Raw genomic sequence first — 19,712 nt, 5'->3', positions numbered from 1 at the left:
ATGCATTTTTCAATTATGAAATTTGGCAGATGGATGTCGAAACGGCATTCCTTAACGGTTTTCTTAAGGAAGAGTTGTATATGATGCAACCCGAAGGTTTTGTCGATCCAAAGAATGCTAACAAAGTATGCAAGCTCCAGCGATCCATTTATGGACTGGTGCAAGCATCTCGGAGTTGAAATAAGCGCTTTGATGAGGTGATTAAAGCATTTGGGTTTATACAAGTGGTTGGAGAATCTTGTATTTACAAGAGAGTGAGCGGGAGCTCTGTGGCGTTTCTAATATTATATGTGGATGACATATTGCTGATTGAAAACAACATGGAGTTTTTGGAGAGCGTAAAGGATTACTTGAATAAAAGTTTCTCTATGAAGGACCTAGGAGAAGCTGCTTACATTGTAGGCATTAAGATCTATAGGGATAGATCGAGACGCGTGATAGGACTTTCACAAAGCACATACCTTGATAAAGTTTTGAAGAAGTTTAAAATGGAACAGTCCAAGAAGGCGTTCTTGCCAGTGTTACAAGGTATAACATTGAGTAAGACTCAGTGCCCAGCAACTGCGGAAGATAGAGAACAAATGAGTTCCGTCCCCTATGCTTCAGCCATAGGTTCTATCATGTATGCAATGTTGTGCACTAGACCAGACGTCAGCTTGGCCATAAGTATGGCAGACGGGTTTCAAAGTAATCCAGGAGTGGATCACTGGACGGCGTTCAAGAATATTCTGAAGTACCTGAAAAGGACTAAGGAAATGTTTCTCGTTTATGGAGGTGACGAAGAGCTCGTCGTAAAGGGTGACACTAATCCGGATGACTCTAAGTCTCAAACCGGATACGTATTTATTCTTAATGGGGGTGCGGCAAGCTGGTGCAATTCCAAGCAAAGCGTCGTAACAGATTCTACATGTGAAGCGGAGTACATGGCTGCCTCAGAGGCAGCTAAGGGGTGTCTGGATGAAGCAGTTCATGACGGATCTTGGAGCTATGCCGAGCGCACTAAATCCAATAACTATGTTCTGTGACAACACTGGTGCCATTGCTTTAGCAAAGGAACCAATGTTTCACAAGAAGACCAGGCACATCAAACGATGCTTCAACCTCATCCGCGACTACGTCGAAGGAGAGGACGGAAATATTTGCAAAGTGCACACAGATCTGAATGTAGCAGATCCGCTGACTAAACCTCTTCCACGGGCAAAACATGATCAACACCAGAACTGTATGTGTGTTAGATTTATTACAATGTAAATCGCATGGTGCTACTCCTTGAGTTTGCGTTGGTTTTTCCCTTCAAGAGGAAGGAGTGATGTAAAAAAGTAGAGATAAGTATTTCCCTCAGTTTGAGACCCAAGGTATCAATCCAGTAGGAGTATCAAGATGAGGCACCAATGAACCTGCGCAAAAACAAACAAACTTGCACCCAACGCGATAAAGGGGTTGGCAATCCCTTCACGATTACTTGCAAGGTGAGATCTCAGAGTGATAAAAGGTAAATATAAATAAAAGTGCAGCAAGGTATTTTTGGTATTTTGTATGTAGATCTGAATATATAATGTGTAAAATAGACTCGGGGGCCATAGTGTTCACTAGAGGCTTCTCTCATGATAGCAAGTATTACGGTGGGTGAACGAATTACTGTCGAGCAATTGATAGAATCGCGTAAAGTCATGACGATATCTAAGGCAATGATCATACATATAGGCATCACGTCCGAGACAAGTAGGCCGATACTTTCTGTATCTACTACTATTTCTCCACACATCGACCGATATCCAGCATGCATCTAGTGTATTAAGTTCATAACAAACAGAGTAACGCCTTAAGCAAGATGACATGATGTAGAGGGATAAATTCATGCAATATGATATAAACCCCATATTTTTACCCTTGATGGCAACAACATGATGCGTGCCTCGCTACCCCTTCTGTCACTAGGTGAGGACATCACACGGTATGAACCCAAAACCAAGCACTTCTCCCATTGCAAGAATTATAGATCAAGTTGGCCAAACGAAACCCATAACTCGAAGAGAATTACAAGGATGCGAAATCATGCATATAAGAAATCAGAGGAGACTCAAATAATATCCATAGATAATCTGATCATAAATCCACAATTCATTGGATCTCGACAAACACACCGCAAAAGAAAGTTGCATCGGATTGATCTCCATGAAGATCATGGAGAACTTTGTATTGAAGATCCAAGAGAAAGAAGAAGCCATCTAGCTACTAGCTATGGACCCGAAGGTCTGTGGTGAACTACTCATGCATCATTGGAGAGGCAATGGTGTTCATTCAGAAGTCCTCCGTGTCCGAATCCCCCTCTGGCAGGGCACCAGAACGGTCCCCACATGGGATCTTGCGGAGACAGAAGCTTGCGGCGGCAGAAAATTATTTGTGTGGCTCTCTGTGTTGGTTTCAGGATTTTTGGGAATTTATAGGTGAAAGAGGTAGGGAAAAGGAGGCAAGGGGGGCCCACGAGCCTGCTAGGCGCCCCCCTAGGGTGCGCCAAGGGGGCTCGTGACCTCCCACGAGACCTCCTGCCTTGGTTCTCAAGTCTTCTGCGTATCTTCTGTTATGGAAAAAATCATCCCACAGGTTTTATTCCGTTTGGACTCCGTTTAATATTCTTTTGTGAAAAAGGTCAAAAACACGAAAAAAACAGAAACTGGCACTAGACACTGAGTTAATAGTTAGTCCCAAAAATGATATAAAATGGCATATAAATGCATATAAGACATCCCAAGTTGATAATATAATAGCATGGAACAATCAAAAATTATAGATACGTTGGAGACGTATCAAGCATCCCCAAGCTTAACTCCTGCTCGTCCTCGAGTAGGGAAGTGATAAAGACCGAATTTTTGATGTGGAATGCTACCTAACATATTTGTTCTTTGTAACTTCTTTATTGTGGCATGAATGTTTAGATCCATAAAATTCAAAACAATAGTTTAATGTTGACATGAAAACAATAATACTTCAAGCATACTAGCAAAGTAATCATGAACTTTTAAAATAACAAGGCCAAAGAAAGTTATCCCTACAAAATCATATAGTCTGGCTATGCTCCATCATCCCCACACAACGAATTTAAATCATGCACAACCCCGGTATTGGCCAAGTAATTGTTTTCGCACTCTTACTTTCTCAAACTTTTTCAATTCTCACGCAATACATGAGCGTGAGCCATGGATATAGCACTATAGGTGGAATAGAGTGTGGTGGAGGTTGTGAGGAAAAAAGGAGAAGATGGTCACATCGACTCGGCGTATCAACGGGCTATGGAGATGCCCATCAATAGATATCAATGTGAATGAGTAGGGATTGCCATGCAACTGATGCACTAGAGCTAAAAATGTATGAAAGCTCAACAAGAAAACTAGTGGGTGTGCACCCAACTTGCTTGCTCACGAAGACCTAGGGAAATTTTGAGGAAGCCCATCCTTGGAATATACAAGCCAAGTTATATAATGAAAACTCCCACTAGTATATGAAAGTGATTGATACGTCTCAAACGTATCTATAGTTTTTGATGGTTTCATGCTGTTATCTTGTCAACTTTGGATGTTTTATATACCTTTTATATCTTTTTGGGGACTAACTTATTAATCAGTGCCAAGTGCCAGTTCCTGTTTTTTCTGTGTTTTTGACTCTTTTCAGATCTGATTTTGGAATGGAGTCCAAACGGAATAAAATCCCCGAAATGAATTTTTCCGGAACTGAAGAAGATCGGGGGACTTGAGAGCCAAGGCAGGAGGCCCACAGGGAGCCCACAAGCCCTATAGCCGTGGCAAGGGGGGCCGCGGCTACCAGGCTTGTGGCCCCCCTAGAGCTCCCCTGCCCTAGCTCTTTCTCCTATATATTCCCTAAAATCCCAGAAAAATTAAGGGCGTCCACGAAACCACTTTTCCGTCGCCGCAAGCTTCCATTTCCGCGAGATCTCATCTGGAGAACTTTGGAGCTAGAGGGCTTCTACATCAACATCATTGCCTCTCCAATGACTCGTGAGTAGTCTACTTCAGACCTACGAGTACGTAGTTAGTAGCTACATGGCTTCTTCTCTCTCTTGGATCTTCAATACAAAGTTCTCCATGATCTTCATGGAGATCTATCCGATGTAATCCTCTTTGGCGGTGTGTTTGTCGAGATCCGATGAATTGTGGATTTATGATCAGATTATCTATGAATTATATTTGAGTCTTTGCTGATTTCTTATATGCATGATTTGATATCCTTGTAAGTCTCTCCGAGTCTTGGGTTTTGTTTGGCCAACTAGATCTATGATTCTTGCAATGGGAGAAGTGCTTGGTTTTGGGTTCATACCGTGCGGTGACCTTTCCCAGTGACAGAAGGGGCAGCAAGGCACACATCGTGTTGTTGCCATCAAGGGTAACAAGATGGGCTTTCATCATAGATTTGAGATTGTCCATCTACATCATGTCATCTTGCTTAAGGTGTTACTCTGTTCTTATGAACTCAATACACTAGATGCATGCTGGATAGCGGTCAACGTGTGGAGTAATAGTAGTAGATGCAGAAAGTATCGGTCTACTTGTTTTGGACGTGATGCCCATATGGATGATCATTGCCATAGATAACGTCATGACTTTGCGCGGTTCTATCAATTGCTCGACAGTAATTCGTTCACCCACCGTATACTTGCTTTCATGAGAGAAGCCACTAGTGAACACTACGGCCCCTGGGTCTACTCACAATTATCATCTCAGCTTTTACTTTTACTTTGCTTTGTTTACTTTTTGCTTTCAGTTCTCACTTTGCAAACAATCTATAAGGGATTGACAACCCCTTCATAGCATTGGGTGCAAGCTCTTTTTGTTTGTGCAGGTACTTTTGACTTGACGCGATCCTCCTACTGGATTGATACCTTGGTTCTCAAACTGAGGGAAATACTTCCCGCCGCTGTGCTACATCACCCTTTCCTCTTCAAGGGAACACCAACGCAAGGCTCCAAGGCCGCGGGGGAATCCTTTGCATACTTGCCAAGGAAATCCCTATAGGCGTAGCCAGTAGGAGTGACAAAACAAGAGACTCTCTATCATGAAGAACACGGTGCTATTTTGAAGCACAAGTGTGGAAAAAGATAGTAGCATTGTCCCTTCTCTATTTTTCTCTCATCATTTTTTTGTTTGGGCTCTTTGGCCTCTTTTTTTTCATTTCATTTTTCTCTTTTTCTCTTTTTTTTGGTGGGCATATTTGGCCTCTCTTTTTTATTTCCTCACATGGAACAATGCTCTAATAATGATGATCATCACACTTTTATTTACTTACAACTCGATACTTAGAACAATAATGACTCTATATGAAATGCCTCCGGTAGTGTACCGGGATGTGCAACGATCTGGCTTAGCGTATGATGCTGAAAAATCTCGCTAGCTATCTTACGATCATGCAATGGCAAAGTGAAAATGACGGCACATTTCATGAGACGGAACGGTGGAAGTTGCATGGCAATATATCTCGGAATGGCTATGAAAATGCCATAATAGGTAGGTATGGTGGTTGTTTTGAGGAAGGTATATGGTGGGTTTGTGCACCGGCGAAAGTTGCGCGGCACTAGAGAGGCTAGCAATGGTGGAAGGTGAGAGTGCATCTATACCATGGACTCACATTAGTCATGAAGAACTCATATACTTATTGCGAAAGTTTTATTACTAATCGAAACAAAGTGCTAAACGCATACTCCTAGGGGAAGGGTTGGTAGGTGTTAACCATCGCGCGATCCCGACCGCCACACAAAGGATGACAATCAATAAATCAATTATGATCCGACTTCCTAACATAGCGGTTCACCATACGTGCATGCTACGGGAATCATTAACCTCAACACAAGTATTTCTAGATTCACAACACTCTACTAACATAACTCTAATATTACCATATCCATATCTCAAAACTAATTGTGAGGAATCAAACTTCTCTTACTAATCAATGCACTTGAATATGAAAGTTTTTATTATATCCTCTTCGGATGCCTATTATATTTAGGACTAATTTCATAACACACGCCAATTACCAAGTTACTTAGAGAGAGCACTCTCAAAATGATATAAGTGAAGATCGAGAGTTTTTATTTCTACAAAATATGACATCGCCGTGCTCTAAAAAGATTTAAGTGAAGCACTAGAGAAAAATTATCTATCTCAAAATATATAAGTGAAGCTCGTGGGAGCAAAATTATCTAGCTCAAAAGATATAAGTGAAGCTGATGGGAGCTAAATTGCCTAGCTCAAAAGATATAAGTGAAGCTCATTCAGTATTCTAACAAATTCACGATCAGTGCATGTCCCTCTCAAAAAGGTGTGCAGCAAGGATGATTGTGATAAAACAAAAAATAAAGACTCCTATAATACACTACGCTCCAAGCAAAACACATATCATGTAGTAAATAAAAATATAGCTCCAAGTAACGTTACCGATGGATTGAAGACGAAAGAGGGGATGCCTTCCCGGGGCATCCCCAAGCTTAGGCTTTTTGGTGTCCTTGAATTTGGCTTGGGATGACTTGGGAATCCCCAAGCTTAGTCTCTTTCCACTCTTTATTCCATTGTCCACAAGAACATCACCCAAAACTTGAAAACTTCACAACATAAAACTTAAACAGAAACTTGTGATATCATTAGCATAAGAAAACAAACCACCAACTTTTTAGGTACTGTAGTAAACTTAATTTCCATTTAGATTGATGTTATATTACTGTATTCTCACTTATCCATGGCTCGTACCCCCCGATACTAACCATAGTTTCATCAAAATAAGTAATCAACACAACAAAAACAGAATCTGTCAAAAACAGAACAGTCTGTAGCAATCTGTATATTTCGTATACCTCTGCTATCCCCAAAATTCTGAAAAAATTATGACAATTAGGGAAATTAGCATAGAAATCAGCATAAAAATAATCAACTCAAAATATCTTTCTGGATAGTAATTAAAAATAATTTCGTGAGCACAAAGTTTCTGTCTTTTTCAGCATGATTAAACAACTATCACCAAAACTAATCATAGAGGTTCTACTTGGCACAAACACTAATTAAAACATAAAAAACACAATCATAACAGAATCATGATGGTGTGGACAGGAAATAAAAATATTGGGTTGCCTCCAACAAGCGCTTTTCTTTAAAGCCTTTTAGCTAGGCATTGATAATTCAATGATGCTCACACAAAAGACAAGAACTGAAGCACAACGAGAGCATCATAAAGCATGTGAAAATCACATCTAGGTCTAACATACTTCCTATGCATAGGAATTTTGTGAGCAAAAAATTTATGGGAACAAGAATTAACTAGCATAAGAAGGCAAAACAAGCATAACTTCAAAACGTTGAACACATAGAGAGGAAGCTTGATATTATTGCAATATGTAAAAGCATATGTTCCTCTCTCATAGTAATTTTCAGTAACATCATGAAGGAATATTACAATATAACTATCACACAAAGCATTCTTTTCATGATCAATTATAGCATAAGGGTCATCACCAAAACTTGGGAAACAAAAAATATCATCTTCATCACGCATAGCATCCCCAAGCTTGTGGTTTTGCATATCATTAGCATCATAGATATTCAGAGAATTCATACTAACAACATGGCAATCATGTTTTTCATTCAAGCATATATCATGAACCACTTTATAATTTTCTTCTTTCAACACTTCATCAAAATTTTCAGATTCATGATTTTCAAACAAAACTCCATAGAGATAGTCAAGTGCACTCAACTCACTAGCAAATTGTTCATCATAATTTGGTCTTTTGAAAACATTAGCAAGTGAATGAGGATCCATATCAATAGATTTTTAGCAAGCGAAGATGCAAGCAAATAGAAGGCACATGGCAACACAAGCAAACAGAAAGCAAGCAAAAGAAAGGGCGAACAAAAAAGGAAAATAATGTAAATGCAAGAGATGAGTTTGCGATAGGTACTTGGTAGATATGCTTCACTTGAATACTCCCCGGCAACGACGCTAGAAATTATTCCTGCTACTTCTTGAGCTTGCGTTGGTTTTTCCCTTGAAGAGCAAAGGGTGATGCAGCAAAGTAGAGATAAGTATTTCCCTCAGTGTGAGAACCAAGGTATCAATCCAGTAGGAGTATCAAGATGAGGCACCAATGAACCTGCGCAAAAACAAACAAACTTGCACCCAACGCGATAAAGGGGTTGTCAATTCCTTCACAATTATTTGCAAGGTGAGATCTGAGAGTGATAAAGGTAAATATGAATAAAAGTGCAGCAAGGTACTTTTGGTATTTTGTATGTAGATCTGAATATATAATGTGTAAAATAGACCCGCGGGCCATAGTGTTCACTAAAGGCTTCTCTCATGATAGCAAGTATTGTTGTGGATGAACGAATTACTGTCGAGCAATTGATAGAATCGCGCAAAGTCATGACGATATCTAAGGCAATGATCATACATATAGGCATCACGTCTGAGACAAGTAGACCGATACTTTCTGCATCTACTACTATTACTCCACACATCGACCGCTATCAAGCATGCATCTAGTGTATTATAAGTTCATAGCAAACAGAGTAACACCTTAAGCAAGATGACATGATGTAGAGGGATAAATTCATGCAATATGATATAAACCCCATCTTTTTAACCTTGATGGAAACAACACGATGCGTTGCGCCGCTACCCCTTGTGTCACTAGGTGAGGACACCGCACGATATGGACCCAAAACCAAGCACTTCTCCCATTGCAAGAATTATAGATCAAGTTGGCCAAACGAAACCCATAACTCGAAGAGAATTACAAGGATACGAAATCATGCATATAAGAAATCTGAGGAGACTCAAATAATATTCATAGATAATCTGATCATAAATCCACAATTCATCGGATCTCGACAAACACACCGCAAAAGAAAGTTACATCGGATAGATCTCCATGAAGATCATGGAGAACTTTGTATTGAATATCCAAGAGAGAGAGAAGAAGCCATCTAGCAACTAGCTATCGCCTCAAAGGTATGTTGTGAACTACTCACGCATCATCGGAGAGGCAATGGTGTTGATGAAGAAGCCCTCCGTGTCCGAATCCCCCTTCGGCACGGCACCAGAACGGTCCCAGATGGGATCTTGCGGAGACAGAAGCTTGCGGCGGCGGAAAATTATTTTCGTGGCTCTCTGTGTTGGTTTCGGGATTTTTGGGAATTTATAGGCGAAAGAGGTAGGGCAAAGGAGGCAAGGGGGGCCCACGAGCCGGCTAGGCGCCCCCTAGGGCGCGCCTAGGGGGCTCGTGACCTCCCATGAGACCTCCTGCCTTGGTTCTAAAGTCTTCTGCATATCTTCTGTTATGGAAAAAAAATCACCCCGCAAGTTTTATTCCGTTTGGACTCCATTTAATATTCGTTTCTGAAAAAGGTCAAAAACACAGAAAAAACAGAAACTGTCACTAGGCACTGACTTAATAGGTTAGTCCCAAAAATGATATAAAATGGCACATAAATGCATATAAGACATCCCAAGTTGATAATATAATATCATGGAACAATCAAAAATTATAGATACGTTGGAGACGTATCACATGGCGATGTGAGGACTAGATTATTGACTCTAGTGCAAGTGGGAGACTGTTGGAAATATGCCCTAGAGGCAATGATAAAATAGTTATTATTATATTTCCTGTTTCGAGATAATCGTTTATTATCCATGTTATAATTGTATTGAATGAAAACATAGATACATGTGTGGATACATAGACAAAACAATGTCCCTAGCAAGCCTCTAGTTGGCTAGCCAGTTGATCAAGGATAGTCAAGGTTTTCTGACTATATGCAAGTGTTGTCACTTGATAACTTGATCACATCATTAGGAGAATCATGTGATGGACTAGACCCAAACTATGAACGTAGCATGTGACCGTGTTATTTTGTTGATATTGTTTTCTGCGTGTCAAGTATTTATTCCTATGACCATGAAATCATATAACTCACTGGCACCGGAGAAATACCTTGTGTGTATCAGACGTCACAACGTAACTGGCTGACTATAAAGGTGCTCTACAGTTATCTCCGAAGGTGTACCTTGAGTTAGTATGGATCAAGACTGGGATTTGTCACTCCGTGTGACACAGAGGTATCTCGGGGCCCACTCGGTAATACAACATCACAAACAAGCCTTGCAAGCAATGTGACTAAGTGTAAGTCAAGGGATCTTGTATTACGGAACGAGTAAAGAGACTTGTCGGTAACGATATTGAAATAGGTATGCGGATACCGACGATCAAATCTCGGGGCAAGTAACATACCGAAGGACACAGGGAATGACATACGAGATTATATGAGTCCTTGACACTGCGGTTCAACCGATAAGATCTTTGGAGAATATGTAGGATCCAATATGGGCATCCAGGTCCCGCCATTGGATATTGACCGAGGAGTGTCTCGGGTCATGTCTACATAGTTCTCGACCCCGCAGGTCTGCACACTTAAGGTTCGATGATGTTTTAGTATAGTTGAGTTATATTTGTTGTTACTGAATGTTGTTAGGAGTCCCAGATGAGATCACGGATGTTACGAGGGTTTCCGGAATGGTCCAGGAACGAAGATTGATATATAGGATGGTTTCATTTGGTCACCGGAAAGTTTCGGGCATTTCCGGCACTGTACCGGGAGTGACGAATGGGTTCCGGGTGTTCACCGGGAGGGGCCCACCCACCCGGGAGTGAGCCCAATAGCCTTAGGGTGGCGCACCAGCCCTTAGTGGGCTTGTGGAGCCAGCCCAAGAGGGTTATGGCGCCACAAGTGAAAAACCAAAGGAAAGAAAGAAAAAAAGGAAAGAGGGAGGTGGGAAGGAAGAGGAGGACTCCTCCTTCCCAAACCGAATTGAAGGAGTAGTCCTCCTCCCCCTTTGGCCGGCGCATCCTTGGGGCCCTTGTGCCCCAAGACTAGCCCCTCCCCTCCTCCTATATATACTCGTGGTTTTAGGGTTTTTGAGATACAACTTTGCCACATGCAACTCAAACGTATTCCACATAGTTTTGCCTCTAGATCGGATTTCTGTGAAGCTCGGGCGGAGCCCTGCAGGAGTAGATCATCACCACCACCAGAGCGCCGTCACGCTGCCGGAGAACTCATCTACTTCTCCGTCTCTCTTGCTGGATCAAGAAGGCCGAGATCGTCATCGAGCTCTACGTGTGCTGAACGCGAAGATGAAAAAATGCAGCACTTGAATGTTTCTAGAATATGACGTGTGTTGCAACGAGGGTTCTGCAATACTGGTTTTGTTGCAATAATGAGGACAAGATTGGACTGTTGGCTGGACCAGATCTAACGACTGTTGAGGCGACAAATCTTTTCAGATTATTCGTTGACGGATGCATAGGGTCGTCTTTTTTGTTGTTGAAAAGAAATGTTTTTGTACGAGCTGATTTTATTTACCGTGTGATCTTTGATCATTTTTAAAAACTTTTAGTTTTCTACTCCTTTCATTCCTAAATATAAGTTCTTGTATTTTTTTCACTATAGGCTACATACTAAATAAGATAAATGAATCTATGCTCAAAATTTAATATATATCTGTATGTAGTTTATATTAAAATTTCTAAAAAAGATTTATATTTAAAAACCAAGGGAGTATTTTTGAGTAAAGTATATACGATTTGACGTTTAAGCTTTTCTAAGGCGTGGATGAATTACTTAAGGTATGTACAATGATGACATATAAATAGAGATGCCTCATGATAAAAAGTAATTTGAGACATTTATATTAATTTTTATTTTCCAATGCAAGCTATCATTAATGGGCCTCATGAAAGAATAGAAAATAATGACTAATACATATGCATCTTTATTTTCACTTTAACTTTTTCAGCTATTACATCGGATCATACTTTTTCTTTTCAAACATCCGCCTCCTGCAGAAAAAGCCGCTTCATTATCCAAACTTATTTTTTCTGACATCCGATCATACATGACATAGAAAGAATGAGACTATACATTAGAGCATGGTTAATAGTATAACCAACTGTTGGCTATAAGCCATCTTATAGCCTACTTTATAGCTAGTTTGTACAACAGTTAGCTACAAAAGAGTACTACTTTTATCATATATGGTCCACCTTTCATTCTCATAAAACACCTAGGAACACGTGCTAGAGCTGGCTCTTTACGAAGAGTCCGCTTCTCTTCTTTCTTCTCTTCTCTCTCATCCAATTTAGCAAAAATATAATATTTTAATTTTTACAGTCTGCTGACTGTACTTTATTATACATAACCTTACTGGAGTACTAGGCATCAATATTAACGAGGACGTGCAGCTACAATCATAGAAACAGTAGGACATAAAAAACTACTAGAAGTAGTCTGGAGTGGCACTGCACGGGGAGCCGTGCCCTGGACCAGAAGCCCGAAACGTGTCAGGCAGACGCCCCTACGCGGCCTCGACACGTCACACTTCCCCAACCGCGGTCCCAAGCCAACCGAGCCGAGCCGAGCCGCGCGCCGCCCTGTATCGGCCCGGCTTGTCGGGATCCAACACGTGTACCCGCTGTCCGACACGTGGCCGGCCTCCATGCGCTCGTAGTCCCATCCAACTAGCTCCCCCCTGTTCCCATTTCCAAACAATTCTGTTTAATGGAGTAGTCTAAGAACGAAGGAGATTAGAGCGACACGCACGCAGCGCAGGCCTCCTTCTCCTCTCCTCTCCTCTCCATTCCCATCCACCCCCACCCCCCACCCCCCTCCCCTCTCTCGCTCGAGGATCCCACGCGCCGCGCAGAGCGAGAGGGATCTAATTGACGTCGATTCTGCTGGCTCTGCTTTCCTGGCGCACGTCGATTGTTCGTTCTTGGCGGCTGTGATGTTCTTTCCTCTGGGTTTGGAGACCGAGAATTGCCCGGCGCGGGACGGATTTGCGGCAATGGCGAGGCGTTCCTGAGAACCTGGCCGTCCTTGGAGCGGAGCTTGGGGGACAGGAGGGGTTGGCGTCTGTTTCGCGGCGGGGAATTGCTTGCTCTCCGCCTCTCTGTGCCGGGCATGGCGTCGAGGGACTTCTTGGGCAGGTTCGGCGGCGAGAAGGGCGCGTCGTCGGACAAGGCGGGGGGCGGCGCCGGCGAGCCCGACGAGGTGGTCGAGCTCAGCCTCGGCCTGTCCCTGGGCGGCTGCTTCGGCGCCAACTCCGGCCGGGATGCCAAGAAGCCGCGGCTGGTGCGCTCCTCCTCCCTCGCCGCCATGTGCACGCTCCCGGGCGCCAGCGACGACCTCGCCGCCGCCACGCCCCCGCCGGCGCCGCTCATGCGCACCAGCTCGCTCCCCACCGAGACGGAGGAGGAGCGGTGGCGCCGCCGCGAGATGCAGAGCCTCAAGCGCCTCCAGGCCAAGCGCAAGCGCCTCGAGCGCCGCACCTCCATGAACTCCGGCAAGTCCGGCGGCAGCAGCAGCCGTGACGACGCCCAGGAGCCGCTCTACCCCAGCGCGTTCCAGCTCCGCCGCTCCGTCGTCGACCAGGGGAACACCTCCTCAAGCATGCCAGACCAAGGTATACACATGCTTTCACCAGCTTCCCTGCTACCCCTACAACTATCTGCTACTATAATCAGCTTGCAATCCCAACTGTTTTATTGCGTTTCCTTGCTCGAATTATTCAGTTGCCGAGCTCCCGGTGATCCACGCACGTCGGTGTCATGCCGAGCTTACCGTACTTCTTTCGGTGGCAGATGCATGGACAGAGGGGGATCTAACAAGTCGGGTGTTCTTTGCCATGGATCTTGCTTTGGTGCTGTGATGCACTCACATCGATTCGTTAGAATTAGAACGCTAGTTGAGCTGATGCTTCTTTTTTGCCAAATTGGCTGACAGCTGCTTCTGCCATACAATTGGGGAATTCTTTTCTGCACAATCTGATGATACTTCTACGTACGCATGGGATTTGTTGCCTTCTTTTCGGGCCATTTGTTTTGGGTGATTTCATTTCTGGGATTATTTGGAGCTCCTAGGGTCTGAAGGGATGCCTTCTACGGCATGTTTCTAATTTCCAAGCTTTTTAGTCACTACTAGGCTAGTTAAGTAGCGTCAGGGTATGTATGATTATTCAGACTAATCATTATCCGAGCAGCTAAATATATACGATTTGAATTGTCTACCTGAAAACTGGAAAGCACCGACGATTAGTAAACGGAAAAGAACACATCGGGATATGAATCTTTATTGACATGTTGGAATATGAAAATGTGACATCTCCTCCTCTGCGTTGGTGCAGGTAGCGGTGATGGCGCTGAGGCGAAGAGCACATCGAGCATGGAGATATCTTCTGATAATAATAACAATGCCAGCAACCAGAACAAATCCCTCCCGCCGCCCGCACCATCGCCTGCCGGGAAGCTGCCGAACGGCATCGTCAAGGAGCAACCGCCGTTGCGGACCCTCCGGTCGCTGACGATGCGCACGACGAGCACGGGCGACCTGCGGAAGAGCATGATGGAGGACATGCCGATGGTCTCGTCCAAGGTGGACGGCCCCAACGGCAAGAAGATCGACGGCTTCCTGTACAAGTACAGGAAAGGGGAGGAGGTGAGGATAGTGTGCGTCTGCCACGGCAACTTCCTGACGCCGGCCGAGTTCGTGAAGCACGCCGGCGGCGGCGACGTCACGAACCCGCTCAGGCACATCGTCGTCAACCCCTCGCCGTCGGTCTTCTTGTAATGCCGGAATGTACCTAGGGGGAGAGATGTTCTTTTCCTCTCTTTCCTTTTTTACTCTGAATTTTTAGCTATCATTACAGTGTATTATGTTTAGCGCCCTGCCTTTCCATTGAGTGGAGAGGAGTGGAGGGCCTGCCTGAGGTGTTTACTGTAAGTTAAGGGAGTGAACTAATTTGAGAGAATTATCAGGTTTACAGTGTCCACAGTGGATATGCTGGTTCAGTCGATGCGCGTGGCCTCGCAGTAAATGTAAATGTGTAGTAAGATTTAGGAGAAGTCGATTTTGCCCTGTTCAATTCTCGCTTATTCTAAACGTGTATCAACTCCCAACACCATCCGCTTTCAACATATTCGGAACCTATTTGCGTTTTCGATATCTCGGCAAGTTGGTACAACTGGTAAATGGTAACTACGAGTTCAAGTGAATATGATAAATATGTACTTCCTCCCTTCCGAAATATAAGTCTTTTTAGAAGTTTAAATAGACAAGTCTTTTTAGAAGTTTAAATAGGAGACTATATACGGATGTATATAGACATATTTTAGACTGTAGATTCACTCATTTTGCTCCGTATGTAGTCATTTAGTAAAATCTCTTAAAAGACTTATATTTAGGAACGGAGGAAGTAAATGGTAACTAAGAGTTCTCAAATGGTAACTAAGAGTTCTCATGAATATGTTATAAATATGTTGTGGTATCCGTGGGTCTCGTATTTGCATGGACGGTATCTACAATCCCGTGAGCATACCCATATCTTATCCGTTAAGTCATGGCATACTTATATCCTATCCGTTCACATTGACATATAGACCTTATCTCTAGAGTTTTTTAAGTATCGAAGTATGATAGCTCTAGAGTTTTTTAAGTATCGAAGTATGATAGGTAAGGCTGGTCGTAATGATAGTATCGTAAGTAATATCATGCATGTCAATTAATTAATTCTGATAAAGTGGTATAGAATTAAATGAACAAATAAATGATTAAGTAGTTAATATTTCCCATTTAATATTAGAATTAATGCCGACTAGAAGGCATAACTCCAGCCTCACGAGTTCATTCGAAGGAGGGATTAGCAAGAAGAAGAGGGTCATCTTCCTCACCCTATTCAAGGGAGCTTCAACATCATTGATGTCTTCATCATCAACATCATCACCACCGTCATCGTCATCATCATCCACATCTTCACCATTGTAACCTGAGGACCCTAGTGGATCATCTTGTGGGTTATTAATTTGAATCGTCCATCCATGTATGCCATCACCCTTGTCATGATGGTTGTTGCCTCCATGTGTGAGTACACCCCTAGTTTTCGGGGATATGGATGAACCTTGGTATGTGTAGGAGCTGTAATGTTATTTTGGATATAATATTTCCAGTTGAGTACTTAGTTTAATGACTTGGTGAATGTTGTGAAGGGACACCACTCAGCATTTGTGCCTTATGGCCATGAAGTATATCACTATCGTTGTAAAGGCTAGGACGTGAAGGTAATTCAAGGTGACAGTAAAAGCATGTTGCTCCTAAACTTTGCAATTGATAGGGGAAGTTTGGAGAACCCTGAGAGAGGTCGCGTCCACGGGGTAAAGCCTTAATTATAATGAGTTGTAACCCTATGGGGGAGACTAGTGGTGGCGTGCATGGCACAAAGTCTTCCTAGAGTAGAACATGTTTTGTATCCGGCTCCGCCCAGCATAATCGTCAAGAGTGGATCAAGTATCCATACCATACTATGCTGAAGCATAGGTGCGCTAGGAAGATGCCAATGGGAATTTCGGACTCCCTGAGAACGCTTTACTACTTTATTGTTCCACCAGTCATTCAATCGTTATTTCTTATTTACTTCTATATTATTTACTTCAAAGTTTGTTCCATTGCTCAATCACAATTTATTTTCGTTCTTACTTTGCTTTAAGGTTACAATCATCTGCACGCATAAAGATACATGATTCACTACATGAGGCAAAAATCTGATTCATATGCTCCCTATGGGATCGTTACTCTTATTTTGAAGAGGCTACAACTAAACCTTGTGCACTTTATGCTATCAATCTTTTTCAGGCGCCGTTGTCGGGGAGCTGAGCGCTTTTGGGCTTGGTCTTAAGTTTTGAATTATTTTATGTTCTAAATATTTTTGCAGGTTGTGAGTAACCATGGCCCTTCAAGAAAAAAATTATCAGGTGGGTGTGGAATTGGTTGCACGACCAACTCGAGGAGAGAACTTGATATCTATGGATCTTGACCTATCTGGTAAAGTATTTGAGATAAACCCTCGGTTAATTGACAAGTTGAAGAAGAATAAATTCTGAAGTGATGGAACTAAAAGTCCTAATAAAAAATTAAGACTTTAACACTACATGTGGTACTTTTCAGTTGTAGGACTTAACCACTAAGGAAATTAAAGCTAAAATATTTTCTTATCACTTGAAAAGGAAGCTGCAGAATGGCTATTACATGAGCATGTGCGTACATTGGTGTCGGAGATATGCCCTAGAGGCATTCATGTATGATGATATTCTCTATGTGTTTATGATAAAGATAGTCCTTGGACATTATCAATGATGTGTATCAACAAGTATGTGACTTGTTTGTGAGACTATGCATTGTATGATGACTGTCCTAAAGAGTCCCTAGTCGAAAGGGTTGTGTGGACACGTAGCCAATCAGACTAGCATATGACACGGTGGATGGTCCAGTCTCACTCACCATGTAGCATTGGATGCTAGACAGATAATATGGACTCAGAAAGATTTCATCGGATTCAACATAGTAGGATCCGAGTCGAGATAAGGTCTGAGTTGGACAGACCCGACTATGAGACGCAGAGATAGGTCATCTGTGAGTCTCTAGTACAACGTATGTTCTATTTCATAAGACCTGAGATGAGACATGTACTCGGGATGATGAGACACCTCCTTTGGGCTGACCAAATGCTACTCCGTGATTGGGTAGTTACAAAGGTAGGTTTCGGGCTTGTCTAGACCCCTGTTGCGAGACATGGTTGAGCAAGATGGGATTTTGCCATCCAATCAGGAGAGATATACTCTAGTCCCCTCATGTGATCCGACTAAGATAAGAATGGCCATGCGGCAAGGATCATGAGATAATATGGTTTGTGTTCAGCATCACTGGAACGAGAAAGAGGTCGGGCTAGCACAAGGATGACAGACTCGCCTTGAGCCCGACAAGATGTGGAAAAGGGAACAGAAGTGTGAAGTACAGGTTTGCATAACCAGCTTTATCACACTCTTGGAGTCGGCACACTTTGCTAGAGGATGCTACCGGCTAGCTGAGCTGAAAGTTATTTGACTTGCTACCGAGTGAATGAGAACCTAAGGGGTCGCGTGCTTAAAGGACGAAACCTAAGAGGTCGGATACGAGGACATTGGTCAGATGTGATCCGAGCTGGACTTGGATCGTGACTGAGTAGACTTGTGGGCTTTAGGATCTATGCGAGGCCCAAGTGTAGAGATAGCGGCAGATGCCTATATATATTGGAGGTGCGGCACACTCATTCGATTGATCTCTTCAACATCATCATTAGGGCTTTGCATGTGTTGCAACTAGCTACCTCCACTCGCCACCGGTGGTTGTAACCGGACCTAGCAGTCAGCCGCGTGACGTTTCTCCTGCACGCATAGATACCGTTAGAGGCGGTGCGTTTGCGCTGCTCCGGCAAACCTGTATGTGGGAGATCGATGAGGATGAGACAAGTCCATGGACGCGCTGCCCCAACTCTACTTCTGCTTCAAGGCACTGTGCCTCTAGTGGTAACGATCCGTGATCCATCTCTATAGCATGTTCCTGGTTGTTCTATGCGTAGGAAACTTTTTATGTAGTAGCCGATTCACCTAGCATGGAACCCAACATTTGGGTAATTGGATAAAATTACGAGCTGCTTTCTATGCTCATTATTACCCCAAAGGAAAATTACATAAGATAAGGAGGAAGCTCAACAACTTTGGACATCGACCAGGTGAGAAAATGGTAGATTCTTACATCAGGTACCGAGGTATACTCTTCTAATATCATGAACACCATTATCACGATTGTTTAATCATGAATTTATTTTATGGTGGACTTGACTCATAGAGTAAAGATGCACTAGATATTGCTTCTAAAGGTTCTTTCATGGGAACTAAAAACTCACAAGCATGGAATCTACTTGATAGAATCCGACATAATGCTAAGAGCTGGTACTTATGTTCAAAGGAAAAGACAAAGATCGATCATGTTGATGATAGTATTAAGTCTTTCCTGAGAACCAATGAGATGAAAAATATTTGTCATGAGCTTAACACTGGAACTAGCCCCGCCTTGCATATTTTGAAAGTTTTTTCTCAGTTTTTGCATTCAACATATATTTTTTGTGAAAAACATACCATGGAATCTAAAGCAATTCGCATGGTAGAGGCAATTATGAAGAAAACTATTCCGCCCCAAGACCAAACATAAGCTTATTTTAAACGAAAGAGCAAAGAGAAGGGATAATCACTTTTAGGTAAGCATAAGAAGAGTATTAAGGTGAAAAAATATGGAACTCCACCATATTTTGACATTGTTAAAACACATGCTACACCCATAGTAGTGGTTAACAAAGAAGTTTATTTTGATCGAGATACCACTTCTTATCTCAAAGGGTGTAACCAAGCTAAGGATACATGTAAATAAATTTTATCATATTCCATTAGTAGTAAGTCTTACTTTGGATTGCTTGTCCCTGGGTCCCGAGTCAATATTATTCCTTACACTCTTTATTAAAATATTTATGATAATATTACTCCCAAAACTCTAGAGCCAACTGCCATTGCCGTTATGCTTGCAGATAAGACTCATAGAATACCTTGTGGCATCCTTAAAGATGTCACCATTATAATAGGCTCAGTCATTACCCAATTGATATTTATTTACTAATGATTTCAGAGGATAAAGATTGTCCTATTGGTTTTGGAACTTCTTTTGTGAATGTTGCAGGGGCATATATCAAGAAGAAAACTATATCCCTGAAATGGGGGTGATGAGACGATCAAA

The 19,712-nt window shown here is 42.6% G+C and overlaps 1 protein-coding gene across 1 annotated transcript; it reads left to right on the top strand.

The window, feature by feature from the left end:
* Positions 1-12,613: 12,613 nt before the first annotated feature.
* LOC123425387 (ninja-family protein 3) lies at positions 12,614-14,905 on the top strand. Its single transcript, XM_045109081.1, has 2 exons — positions 12,614-13,521; positions 14,242-14,905. The coding sequence occupies exons 1-2, from the start codon at positions 13,020-13,022 to the stop codon at positions 14,682-14,684; spliced, it is 945 nt and encodes a 314-aa protein (XP_044965016.1). The 5' UTR covers positions 12,614-13,019; the 3' UTR covers positions 14,685-14,905.
* The last annotated feature ends 4,807 nt before the right edge of the window (positions 14,906-19,712 follow it).

The sequence above is a fragment of the Hordeum vulgare genome, chromosome 2H (assembly GCF_904849725.1).
Source record: "Hordeum vulgare subsp. vulgare chromosome 2H, MorexV3_pseudomolecules_assembly, whole genome shotgun sequence".
Taxonomy (NCBI): Eukaryota; Viridiplantae; Streptophyta; class Magnoliopsida; order Poales; family Poaceae; genus Hordeum; species Hordeum vulgare.
The sequence above is the reverse complement of the archived record's forward strand: the minus strand, read 5'-3'. Positions and strand labels throughout refer to the sequence as shown.